This window comes from Phallusia mammillata, chromosome 1 (genome assembly GCF_965637545.1).
Source record: "Phallusia mammillata chromosome 1, kaPhaMamm4.hap1.1, whole genome shotgun sequence".
NCBI classification, from domain to species: domain Eukaryota; kingdom Metazoa; phylum Chordata; class Ascidiacea; order Phlebobranchia; family Ascidiidae; genus Phallusia; species Phallusia mammillata.
Window position 1 is genome coordinate 12,805,033 of NC_137252.1, and position 13,338 is coordinate 12,818,370.

At 38.6% G+C, this 13,338-nt stretch overlaps 1 protein-coding gene across 4 annotated transcripts in view; it reads left to right on the top strand.

The window, feature by feature from the left end:
- LOC145203395 (WD repeat-containing protein 64-like) overlaps positions 1 to 13,338 on the top strand; it is a 41,453-nt gene that overhangs the window by 8,696 nt on the left and 19,419 nt on the right. For all 4 annotated transcript variants that reach the window (XM_080075855.1, XM_080075854.1, XM_080075857.1 and 1 more), the window contains 17 exons: positions 166 to 306; positions 781 to 857; positions 940 to 1,124; positions 1,789 to 1,873; positions 2,054 to 2,202; positions 2,382 to 2,505; positions 4,586 to 4,710; positions 5,312 to 5,446; positions 5,650 to 5,739; positions 7,949 to 8,032; positions 8,237 to 8,373; positions 8,764 to 8,983; positions 9,265 to 9,369; positions 10,272 to 10,423; positions 10,812 to 10,930; positions 11,855 to 12,044; positions 12,370 to 12,576. In XM_080075855.1, coding sequence (XP_079931981.1) covers positions 166 to 306; positions 781 to 857; positions 940 to 1,124; positions 1,789 to 1,873; positions 2,054 to 2,202; positions 2,382 to 2,505; positions 4,586 to 4,710; positions 5,312 to 5,446; positions 5,650 to 5,739; positions 7,949 to 8,032; positions 8,237 to 8,373; positions 8,764 to 8,983; positions 9,265 to 9,369; positions 10,272 to 10,423; positions 10,812 to 10,930; positions 11,855 to 12,044; positions 12,370 to 12,576 — 2,325 coding nt within the window. The remainder of the gene's footprint in view (positions 1 to 165; positions 307 to 780; positions 858 to 939; positions 1,125 to 1,788; positions 1,874 to 2,053; positions 2,203 to 2,381; positions 2,506 to 4,585; positions 4,711 to 5,311; positions 5,447 to 5,649; positions 5,740 to 7,948; positions 8,033 to 8,236; positions 8,374 to 8,763; positions 8,984 to 9,264; positions 9,370 to 10,271; positions 10,424 to 10,811; positions 10,931 to 11,854; positions 12,045 to 12,369; positions 12,577 to 13,338) is intronic.

The following is a 13,338-nucleotide window of genomic DNA, read 5'->3' on the forward strand; positions in this document are numbered from 1 at the left end:
TGTGTCTATTTATGAGGAAAATAAAATATTTTGACAAAGCAGCACAATTGCTGTAAAATTGTAACTTAATTTCAAAAGCTTTACCAATGTGTAGTCTTACATTTTAGCAAAAGGCGTACATCTATGCCTCAGTTGTTTTTTTAAACATTTGCATTCATTTTACAGCCCATGGATTCGTCGTAAGTTTCACCATGACTGGGTTTTACAAGTTCAGTATCTTCCTGATCTCAAAAGTTTCGCCTCATGTTCACCTGGTGACAAACTTTCCTTCGTTATTGCCAGCATCAAGCGATTACATGACACGCAGTAAGATTTTGTGAAAATAATCTTTGTTGTTCTTTGTACATTTTTATCTTGCTTATCCAGTGATTAGGACCAACTTTTTAAAATCCAATCAGATAAGAAAAACTTAATAATTGATGGGTTTTCACGCTCACCTTTAGCTTGCCTTAAACACATAAAGCCATTATTTGATGTTTTAAGTTGACTTTTTGTAAAAAAAAAGTTGACCCTTCATGTTCAGTTTTTACCTCACAAAACTGTTCATAAGTTGACTGGATAATCAAATGCCTGTATAATAAGGTACAGGTTATCAAGGAAGTACTCTAAAATGTACCATTTTATCATGTTCTCAGCAAGAATTTGTCAACAAAAAATCCATTTAGTTTTGTACTGTCTAGGCTTGTGCAATTCGGTCTATGCCTCTACAGTGATAATCTGAAAGGGAAATGTGTGAGCCAATTCTGAAGTCTAAAAAGACTTCCTTTCAAAATTTTGCAGGGCAGTGAGTGAACTCTCCATTCCTCGTGGTGTCAATGCATTTTGCTACTCAGAAAAATCCAACATATTTGCTACTGGTAAGTAGTGATTGTAGTGTAGATAAAACCTCAAGCATCCAACAGGTTTGTAATTCAGGCAAAACAATGTTACGTTTTACAGGCGGTGTTGACAAGACCATCAGAGTATGGCATCCCAACATTTTATCCCGACCTACAGGGAAGATGGTTGGACACCTTTTCACAATTGTTGACATCGTGATGAATGAGAAAGATCAACATGTCATCAGTTTGTCGACAGCTCGGGTGTTCAGGGTTTGGGACATTCACACACTGGCTTGTTTACAGGTGCAGTTTAATAGCTGCATAAGAAAAAGACTAAAAAGGACAATCTGCTATTTTTTTATTTCATGAAGGAGTCAATGTTTTGTCACCAATGTTACTAATCAGCTGTTACAGGTTAAGACACTCAGCACTGTCTGTAGAATACTTATCTTTGGAATAAGTATATGCTCTTATATTTATACTGAAAGGTAGAATTACCTTTGCTAGCATTTCAACCACACCAACAAGCAAATCCTCTTCCTAACAAAGGTGGTTATTTTTAGGGCCCTCCTCGTCTGGTCCCACCACCGTTTTACCAACACTGTGTCAATCCCACTTTCTTCTGAGCCCCAGTCACATGTCACTTTATAATACAGTGTAGCTGGAGCACGCTCAGCCATTATCCATTAATTGTGTTCTGATGCCCAGCTATTTCAGGCTGGGTGATTGTTTTAGTGCTATTGTGTCACAAATAAACTCAACTTAAATCATGACAATTTTTGGTGAACAAAAAATGTGTGAACTATAATTCATTAAATCACACTAATAGTTTATGCCAATGAGATGTGAAATGCTTTCTAATTAACATACAATACATAGGTAAATGTGGCCACATGATTTAGTATGAACAGTTATAGTTTGTTACTAGTAATATTTTTGGTTGACAACTTTATTATGTGGTTTTTAGGTGTTCACTGACAATGATGAGAGATCAGGTGACCGCAGAATTTCATCCATGTTGTTTGATGCAAGGCATGACAGACTTATTACAGGTAATTACCCAACTTACATCGTGGAATATTAAAAGTGTATACACCCAGCATTTCATTTAAGTTTATGAAAAACATTAGGTCATTCGTTCTTAAATTTTTTAGACATAAATACATTTCGCTTTAACAGCATCATTAGGTTCTTATTCAAACAAAGTCTACCCAGGAATTTGCACTTTCTAGGTTCAAACACCATGGATTTATGGCCAATGACAAGAACTGTACAGGATACAATGTCTGTTCCACACACTCATGACCATCCCCTGACTACTGTGGTCATCAATTCCACTCTCAGTCAAGTTGTTACAATTTGTACAGAGTCAATCATCAAGGTGAGCCCACTATGACTATGATACATACAATGAGTTATCACTTTAGAAAATGTTTTTTTTTTAATTCCACTAATGACTTGGTATGTTGCATTGTGGAATAATAAATGACTTAACTTGATTGATATATATATATAACATCATACAAATGTTACTATTTATCTCTGCATACATATATATAGGTCTGGGAGGTCGAAACTGGAAGACAAATGTACCAGATTCTGGAAGCACACGGACCAAATGTTGAAGTTTTATCTGTTGCTATTGATGGAATGGGAACTAGGATGATAAGTGGAGCATATGATGGTGAGTGTAAATTTTTGCACATATCAGCATCTTTGAAGATAGTTAATAAAATAGAACATAATAAAACTTCAAGTAAGCAAATACGTACCAACAACCAACGGTATTGTAATGTTAGAATATTGAAATGCAGAATTAAAATATCTTTCTATCTCAATGGGTGATGGTAATGAAAACCATAGCTGTGTTTGCATTTAGAGTAATTATGGGTCCCCTTCCCTGAAGGGGACACATCTTGATTTTACTCGATTTCTTTTTTTTTTTTTTCTTTTTTTTTCTTTTTTTTTTTTTTCTTCCCTGAAGTTTGTCCACCCCACTTTGCCAAGAAATGTTTGATGGATTTGGATGAAATTTTCACAGATGGTAGATATGGTTATGTAGATGTGCCATTTGTTTTGTTTGACTCGATAGCCCCAGTGTTTACCCCACTAGCCCCCTAAAATGGGTAAATTTTGAACAATGTCCGAATTGGATGAAATTTGGACAGTTTGTTCATTGTGCCTTTTTAGGGCATCGTTTGTTGTGTTTTACCCTGTAGCCCCAATATTTACCCCACTAGCCCCCTAACATGGGTGATTTTTTAAACAATGTCCGAATTGGATGAAATTTGGACAGTTTGTTTATTGTGCCGATTTAGGGCATCGTTTGTTGTGTTTTACCCTATAGCCCCAATATTTACCCCACTAGCCCCCTAAAATGGGTGATTTTTTAAACAATGTCCGAATTGGATGAAATTTGGACAGTTTGTTCATTGTGCCATTTTAGGCCATCGTTTGTTGTGTTTTACCCTGTAGCCCCAATATTTACCCCACTAGCCCCCTAACATGGGTGATTTTTTAAACAATGTCCGAATTGGATGAAATTTGGACAGTTTGTTTATTGTGCCGATTTAGGGCATCGTTTGTTGTGTTTTACCCTGTAGCCCCAATATTTACCCCACTAGCCCCCTAACATGGGTGATTTTTTAAACAATGTCCGAATTGGATGAAATTTGGACAGTTTGTTTATTGTACCGATTTAGGGCATCGTTTGTTGTGTTTTACCCTGTAGCCCCAATATTTACCCCACTAGCCCCCTAAAATGGGTGATTTTTTAAACAATGTCCGAATTGGATGAAATATGGACAGTTTGTTCATTGTGCCATTTTAGGGCATCGTTTGTTGTGTTTTACCCTGTAGCCCCAATATTTACCCCACTAGCCCCCTAAAATGGGTGATTTTTTAAACAATGTCTGATTTGGATGAAATTTGAACAGTTTGTTCATTGTGCCATTTTAGGGCATCGTTTGTTGTGTTTTACCCTGTAACCCCAATATTTACCCCACTAGACTCCAAAAATGGGTGATTTTTTAAACAATGTCCGATTTGGATGAAATTTGGACAGTTTGTTCATTGTTCCATTTTAGGGTGTCGATTATTGTGTTTCACCATATAGCCCAATATTTAGTGCTTAAGCCACCTATTGTTTATAAAACGTCCGATTTGGATGAATTTTTGATAGTTTTTTGAATTTGGCATTTGTAGCTGTCGAATATTGTGTTTCACCCTGCAGCCCTAATATTTACCCTACCAACCCCCCAAAATGGGTGAATTAATCAACAATACATTTTGACAGTTTGTATAATATGCCATTTTAAATTGTCAGTGTTTTATGCTATTTAGGCACACAAACTTATAACAATGTCTCAATTGCATGCGATTTGGACAGTTTGTACTTTACAACTTCTTTTTTTAAGTAACACTACCAATCACTGTGTTTGACTTTGTAGCAACGTTTCTTATGGTTGTCTGTTTACAACTTTGCGGTTTTGGGGACCCATGAGTTTCTGCCTGCAGAAACAAATCAAGATTATAAAAAATGTTGGCTAATATGGGACCCAATATAAATAAATATAGAGAATATATTACAGTTTGCAGAATAGGTTGCAGTGTATATGCTATAGTAAAATGTGCTAAGCCACCCTTCTAGTTTATACATTTAGGTTTAGGCTAATTCGTTTTTTTTTTTCCTTGGGACAGAACATGATTTTTGCTCACCCTTCATACCACAGAAAGTTACAAATTCACACTATGTATGCACGCAGGATCTCTTAAAGTTTGGGAATTCAGTAGCGGACAGGAAATGAAGAGTTACTCCCTGGAGGATGGAGGAGATGATGATCAATCTGTGTTTTCTCTTCGCTACATCACTGACTCCACAAATGTACCAGTAAGACCATTGATACATTGGGGTGCAATGTTTTGTTACTGCAACATATTGTAGCACGTAATGTCACCTAAAGTTCTTGCCAATTGAAGACAAAAAGTTGAAGATTATCCTATTGTTATATTTTTTGACCTATGTATGGGATAATGATAGTACAAATGACCTCACACCATTATTACTGTAAGCAGTGTTTCTCATGCTTTGAAAGGTGTTGGTAACTAATAAGCTTAATCCTACTTGCAGCACACTGAAGACAAAAAAGAACTGTTGAACAAAAATTTATTTGCAACTTAAATTTGACGCATGAAATTTCCTTAAATAACAAATAAGATGAAAATAGGTTATTTTTTGTCAAGCCCCACAAACATGAAACAATAGGTACCAAGCTAAGATGACTTAAACCAGGGGTGCACGCACCCCCAAGGGGTGCGAGAACTGTTCCTAGGGGGTGCGGGGATGCTGAATCGTTAAGGTTGGTTAGGTTTATTGAATACAAAAACCCAGAGGGTGCGAAAATTGGTTGGTGATTTGAAAGGGGTGCAGCAATGAAAAAAGGTTAAGAACCACTGACTTAAACAATTAGTAGTCCAACATTTAAATTCAGATTGCAGAGGACCAACACTCTCACACAGATGATGAGGTGTTTATTAATGAAGGCGAAACTAAGGACGTAGCGAAACAACCAGTTACCAGACGAGTGCTTGCCCTTGGATGGAATAACAAACTGAAAATATTTCAGGTATGTGCAATAATGCCACCCAAGGGCAATAATACGGAGAACTGACTGTCCGCTTGGTGGCACTACTCAACCATTTTGCTTAGTTTTGTGTTTTACGAACGCATTTAAACTGCTTTTGATTTATTCTCATACTGTTTAACATGCATTACAAGTTGTACTTAGCACCTTAATTAGGACCAAAACCAAACTAGCATTTCATTTAGGATGATGACGAAAGCAGTGACCTCATAATGATGCAACAGTTTGATGGAATGTTCGAATGGCCTATTTCCCCGGAGCCTTCCACGTCATCGGTACGTTATAATGAGGTCATTGATTAGTTGCATACAATCAAACCATATCGTTTATTAACAAACCATCGATTTCAACCCTGAGGTAATTACATTGTGTCTGTAGTTAGGAATTGGGTCATACAGCCACAACCATTGTTGTCTGCTGTCTTTTAAACTCCACCTATCCGGAGTGTATGTCGTCGCTTTATTTACCTATGTCGCACCTCTGCTTATGCGCCTTAACAAACCCCAGGAAAATACCCATAACTTGCGCGTACCAAGTTTCATCCACATCGCTAATGTTCACGCAACCCACGTTGGTTCTGCCTGAAAGCGTAAGCTGTTTACGTAACCACGTGAACGGTTGGTTTTTCCCACGCTTTGGTAAAATTGATTTCGGCGCGTTCCTGGCTACTGTACTGTTTTTGCCCAATCCTGAAAAAAAAACGTATTAATATGGATTTGAGCCAAAAAAACTATGCTTATAACTAATTTTAATTTGTCATAATTTAACAGATATAGAGATTCCCGGTTGTCGCGACGTAAACGTTGGTGCCGGGAAAAAAACAGCATAGCATAATAAGTAACATGAGTTGCTAGGAACCCCCCAACAGTTACCCTACCCTTCCAATCACAGCAGGGTAATCGGATGTTGGTTGCAACACGGGTTAAATGGAATCCCGAAAAGTGGCGTGATGTTCACTCCACAAAGGAGTAATAGTTAACCTGTCCCTCCAATCAGAGTAGCCTGATCGGTTGGTAGTTGCAACATGGGTTACTGGGAACCCCACAAACGTGGCATGATGTTTGCTGCACAAAACAGTAATGAATAACCCCCTTAACCCCAGGTTATAGCGTGATCAGGTGTTCGATACGGCATGCGCTTTTAAACCGCGCAAATACAAGTGATCCAGTGTGCTAACCACGAAACTGAAATGACCCCGAAGGAACGTGCCAGTCCCAACGCAGACCCCATTGCCTTGCGCCTTCTCTTAACTGACGCCACCGATCACACCACTCGGGGTTTCACCGTTGCGCGATATTGCATCAGACCACACCGACCTGGAAAATTCCGCCGCCTCGATCTTATATGTGCAGCTAAATAGAAGCGGCGAAAAAGGCTGCGTCGACATTCCGTCAGGGCCACGCAACCCGGCAAGCTAAAAATAACTTCGCTGCTCTTATAAAGTCTTGAGTACTATTTTTGCGTGGACAGATAATCTCATGATGCGTAAGTTTCGTTTTCTACGCTCAACATTTATAATTGTTTTCGTTTAGAAACTTCCAGCGTGAGAAACTTGCATTGCACAACGCATGCAGCGTGCGCAATACTAAACCCAATTTAGGCGTGGTTACGAATAGCTCTGCCTCTATTCATAAATTTCCACCTACACATTGTCGTTAACGGAACCACACTGTAGGAAACCCCATCTATAATGCATTTAATTGTCAGTAAGGAAGATGTAAATACAGTAAGCCCCGGTTAATCCGGGCCTGTTTGGACCAAAAATTTCCCGGATTGGGCGAAGATCAGGATTAACCGATGTCAATTAGTTAAAGTCTTTAACACAGTGATTTTCAACCGCGACCACGCCGTACTGGTACTGGAATTTGACTTATGTATAGTAGTATACTAAAGCATTTGTTTTGTATAGTAATGGTCATAATGGAACACAATAAGTTTAAATCAAATATTTTCACTGCTTCTTAAATTTTCTGATTGCTAATAAACATTTACTTTTGTAATGTTTTTGCTTTGCGACCCACAAGTTAAAAATCACTGTTTTAACACATTAAACAGTTTGTACTTCAAGTTTTGTCCGGATTAGGCCAAGATCCGGATTAACCGAATCCGTTTTAACCGAGATTTACTGTACAGTAATAAGGCAACGATTCATGCCCATTTACCCTTTAGTTACAAGTTATGTTCAAGTCCAAGTATTTAAACGCTCTCGAAAAGGAATGAACCTTACGCATTCTCAGCGATCTGCTGTCCTTTCTCTTTCTTGTGTGACGTCAAAAACGTACTCCCAGTACACTGACTTAGACAAAACGCAGCCCTGCTGAAGAAATGCAATGCTTTGGTATATAAGTACTCCTGTTAAAATAAGAAAGGGCATTGTCTGGCGTCTTGGTGCGATTTGAAGTATGGCATTTAATAATATTCCATTTTTATTGTTTTTTTAGGATCAATATCTGTTTCTCATATTATATCTTTTAATTTTTTTAGATTTATTCGCCGGTTGGTAGTGAAGCTGGTGAAGGCAGGAAACCTGTTTATCAGGATAATGACGAGGAGATGATTCCAAGAAAGGTGTCTTTCTAATGCTTTTACCTTAAAAGTGTTTCTAAAATCTTTTTACCAACTTTTATCTTCATCAAAGTGAAACCTTTTTTGTTTTTACGTTCTACTTTAAAAACAGACGTGCCTTAAGTTAGTGAACAGCTTTGATAAAACTTTATGAGAAATGTTTTTCAACTTTGTTACTAACCAGTAGCTTTTGATGCTTTATTATAGGAGGATGTACTTATGCGCAATGAGGTCACGTGTCTGGCGTTGTGCAACGAACCAGAACTTGCTAACACATTGATATCGGGATGTTCAAACGGAAATCTTGTTCTGTGGGATTACATGAGTGGCACTGTTAGCAGTGTGTAAGTTAAAAATATGCTTGCAAGGGTGGAACCAACTCGACAGATTTCCTCTATAGAAGCTACATTCACATTTCAAATGTTTGGAAACGTTTGTTTCAAGGCTAAAATGAGTTAGCTTTGGTATAAAGAACAACAATACTTCGCTTATGTAAGCCTATTTAGTGTCTTTTTCAAATGGAATCTGTCCTTTATGTTCTTTATACTAAAACTGCTTTTCAAAGATGTTTTTGCGATTATCGACTAATAAGTATGTATGCCCTTCCTAATCGGTCATAAAAATATGTTAGAATTATGTCACATAAAGTACTTCTTTTGGGTCAACCTTCACAGTAAGATTTGCCTGATATGATTTACTGCTTATTTACAAAAATGCACGTCTTATTTATGCAGATTCGAGTTGGCCAAAGCCGAACTAGCGAGTAGCTACGACAGCCATCGTCACCGATCCAAAGAGCAATTCCCACACCGCATCAATGACGTCATCGCGTTACGTCATACCATCTTCCGCCCTGACCCGGAAGAAGTTGCGCGGAGGCGGAAGTTGCGCAGGAAAAGGATGATCGAGGAGGGATTGATCGATCCAGATGAAAATGATGAAGATCAGGAAAAGGTTGAAATAAAGAGATTTTTTGTATTTTGGGCTAGTTGCACACAGTTGTGCTTTGGTACAATGGTGGGTGAAGGCAGGGTTGCGCTTGTTTCAGGGTCCCACCTTATCATGGTATATATAACAATTACAGTACTTTTTGAGCAATATTAGCTGGGATACGTCTTTCCTAAAAACTATGAAACTGGAAATTGACTTTTTTTCTTGTAGAATAAAACGCTTTTGAATGTTGGATGTGGGAGCTTATGGACGTTTTACTAAAGATCTGTGACTTTTATTTGCAGAACCCTGATGATAATGACGGCAAAGCTGAAGACGCTAAAGATTTGGATGCAGTTGATGAAGCTCAAGAAGATGATCCAGGAAGTGAGGTTGACCTTGATATTGAGGTAAGAATCCTTCTGGGATTTCAAATGAAATTGCTAATTGTGATAGACCAGTCTTTCTCCTGTTACAGTGGTTCTCAAACTTTTTTTTCTCAAAACGGCCCCTTTGCTATTATTTCGAGGGCTCGGGGTGTTAAGTTAAATGCAGAATGTTAGCTAGTTATGTAAAAATGCGCATAACAAATTATCCAAAGACTGGGACATCACAGACAAGACGAAAACATTACGATTGTGCGAGAACAATTGTCTTAATTTTTGTTAGTTCTTGTGCAATAAATGCGATTGTTATGCAATGGAGACAGTCGATTCTCAATTCTACTTTGACTTGAACTGAATCAGTGGCACAAAATGACGCAAAATAAGATTATAAAATTACTAATTAACCTTTTCGCGGTCCCCCCAAAATTGCCTTACGGACCCAGTTTGAGAACCGATGTCCTATTACGAGTTGGTGTGTAGTAAGCGGTGTTGTAGATTTTTTTTAAAAAGACATCACCACCCATTTTGTAGCTTAGTTAGCAGATGAGTAACTTTAATTAAACCAAAGTTGCGGGTTCGAATCCCACTCGAAACCAATTGCTCCAAAGCAGTGGTTCTCAAACTTTTTTATTGTCGGGGCCAAATGGTATTTTTTAAGTGTGTAGGGAGCCGCAAAAAAACAAAACCTTAAGAAAATCACTAAAGATTATGACTTTGAAAGCTAAAATAGCAATGTTTGGTGGTTTTCTGAGGTCTGGTGCGAGCCGCAAGATAAGTAGTTGGGAGCCGCACACGGCTCCGAAAACAGAGTTTGAGAACCACTGCTCCAAAGGCTCTGATTGAACGATCATGACTGGTTTCATGCGAGTTTGACGTGCTTGTTTGGTTGGATACTGTGCCACCATTAATATATAAATTTTAACCAGGGTTCGTCAGGAGAAGAGGATGAGGGGGAGGAAAATAGTGGTGAACTGGATGAGAGGAAACTCGGTTTCGGAATTGACAACGAGCCCATCAAAATGGTCCCAGTGAAATTTCCTCCAGTCGTAGTATCTTGTCACCAGGATACCTTTGTAAGGTAAAAAGTTACAAAAAAATTCCAACATCTGGCAACCATGCATTAAATATAGATATTTAATGGATGTAAGTTCAGAAAAAGCACTTAGTTGTTCACTATTGGTTTTAAAGATATATATGTTTTGCTTTTACAGCATCTTCAGTATCTTATCAAATAAAATCTTTTGACGATGCTAAAAGCGAAATATATAAGTTATATAACTTTAAAACCAAGGGTGAACTACTAAGTGTTTTGTCTGTACTTACATCTATTGCTATAAGGCTCATTAGTCTTCATCCACCAAGCAACAGACTGTGTGATTCCAGCATTAAGTTTCAATTACAAGTATAGATATTGAATGTTGATTTTTTTAAATGTTTTGTCTGGAATTTAACTTTTGCTGTTTCAGATGTTGGTCGTCAACAGGCGAACTTCTTTGCAGCGTTAATCCGATGACGCGAATTTTGTCTCCAGTGACAGCGTCATGCTCCGACGAACACGCCAACCAGCTGATCGTGGCCGACGCAAGTAGGTGTTTCTCACGCACTTATAAATAACCCTTATATGGCTCATGTTCCCAAACAAAGGTTTAAAAACGCATTACGTTTATAAGCTTTCAAATCTCTCCCTTTATTTGCTGCTAAGATCACTTTACAGCCAATAAACTTTTTACCGAAAGTCGTTTCGTCACTTCTAAAATGACGTTTACTATTGGATAACATAGTGACGTAGCTAGCTGACGCTGTTGGAATGTCGATGAATGTGCTTCGTTTACATCGTAACTCGGTTCGCTGAGTTCCTCGAACTTAAGCGAGGCATGAAGTTTCGGGACGTCCCCTACGCATGTTTAAGAGCAAGGGGAGAAAGAGAGAGGGGTGTTCGGGCACAGGGGCATACAGGGTGAAAGGGCAATGTAACTTTGGGGGCATGGGTAAATCGGGTTTCACGTTGTTACATTGCATTCAGCTGGGGACAAATTTAAAGTTAACACAAATTTTTCTTGGATCGCTCTCCTGGTTTCCGCCTGGTACAGAAAAGCAACAACGGTATTTTAGGTGCATATTATGTAATTGATTTGTAAGAAATTTGTACTACATTTTAGTTGGAATTATAGAATCTTGTTAAAAAGTGGATGCGTTTAATAACAATTTGTAAAGTTTGTGTCACACATTTAGACCATACAGGTTGCGTCCCATTAAGGAAAAGTATGATATTTTCTTACCGTTAGAGAAGTGGTTCTCAAACTTGTCTCTTTTTTGTCATAAACGGTACCTTCTCAAGTTTTCTCGAGCACTCGTGGTCTCAGCTAAATGTATTAAAAAGAAACAAATGGTTCTCAGCAAAACAAAACCTAAAGTACTAAAAGTTACTTCGCTTGGCGGACCCGCAACCGCGGACGCACGTTAAATTATTATTTTTTGAATAATTGCGTTTTGCGTCAATTTTCTGCAGAGGGCTACGTCACAGTTTGGGATGTTTCTGAGTTTCTGGAGCGCCCTCAAGCGTCAGCATCGATCCAGGCTCGGACGGAATTAATCAAGCAAATAATCTGCTGGAGGGCGCACTTGACTAAGATTGTGGATTTGACGTTTGTCAACTCGTCACGTGTGCTCATTACAGCTTCGACTGATGGATCAGTAAGGTGAAAATAAGGTCCAAAGTACTGGGATTTAGATGGGCAACTTTCTGGGACAAAACTATCGATTGTATGGCTTTATACTCTGAATTTAAATTTTCTAGCTTTTTGCTTCTTTGCAGTGCTAAAGTTGTTAGAAAATCTGCAATAGCAAAAAGGAAGAGTTTGAAATTTCTTGCTTTCTAAATATTTTGGGCTAATGTTGTACGATGATATTTATAAGTGTCGTAAACGTTCGTACCGACTACTGCATGGTTGGCCCACCTATACACATGCATAAATATAATAATATCTAAATGCCCATTTTGTAAAAAGACGTTTGTTTTTTCAGGATATGGTACCCACATCGGGGTCATTACGTTGGTTACTTCGGACAACATCGAATTTGGCACATTTCCAACAACCCCTCCCTCCCTTCAAGCCCGGTCCTTCCTTATGACATTACAGAGGGTCCATTGAATCCAGTGAATGCCCGAACAAATAGACGAAAAACACAGAAAAAGAATTTTGAATATCCCCTTGTATTCGATGCGGACAGGTTACAATTGTTATTGTGTATATTGTGTACACTTTTATTCGCACCGTACCCTGTTTCACACGTGCATACAGAGTTGTAAACGGGCCTAAGCCCGAAACTCGGCCCTAACCCGAATCGTTTTTGAGAAGCCTGCATTGGACTGAAATTTGCTTGACCTAGGGATGGGCCAAAACTGCAATTGTTCTGTTTGGTCGAGCACCGAGCATCTCACCTTAGTGCTCGGTGCATTGTGACGTCACAAACGTTAACATTTCTACGTTAGTTTTGTAGCTTTTCAATTCCGTTACGTCAGCAGTGGTGTATTAACGCTACAGGGCCCAGAATGTAGGTGTTTTAGCGCGTATAAAAAAACAGTTAATACTCAGCTAGTTAAATTTATTCAAAAACATACTGACACAGAATGTAAAGTCAGGCCGGAATCAAGTCCGTTTTTTTTTAAGAAACCTAAGCCCTAATCCGAGCCAAACTTGAACCCGGCCCGACTTACAACTCTGCACGCATGGCCTCGGATACGACGAGTTTGAAACCAACGGCCTAAAACCTTTCCAGAGCTTGTGGGCGCATATAACATAGGTCTGGTATCTAATATTTGTCAAACCAAACTTTTCCAGTAAACAGGTGGAGAAATTTGCGACATATTCTAGTATTTTTCATTTTGCCCAAACAATAGGCACTTAACACCGCGTGGTGAATTCCCTATAACTGACCCACCGGGGACACGTGACACGTGTAAACACTTTCATTTGGTCACAGACACGAGAT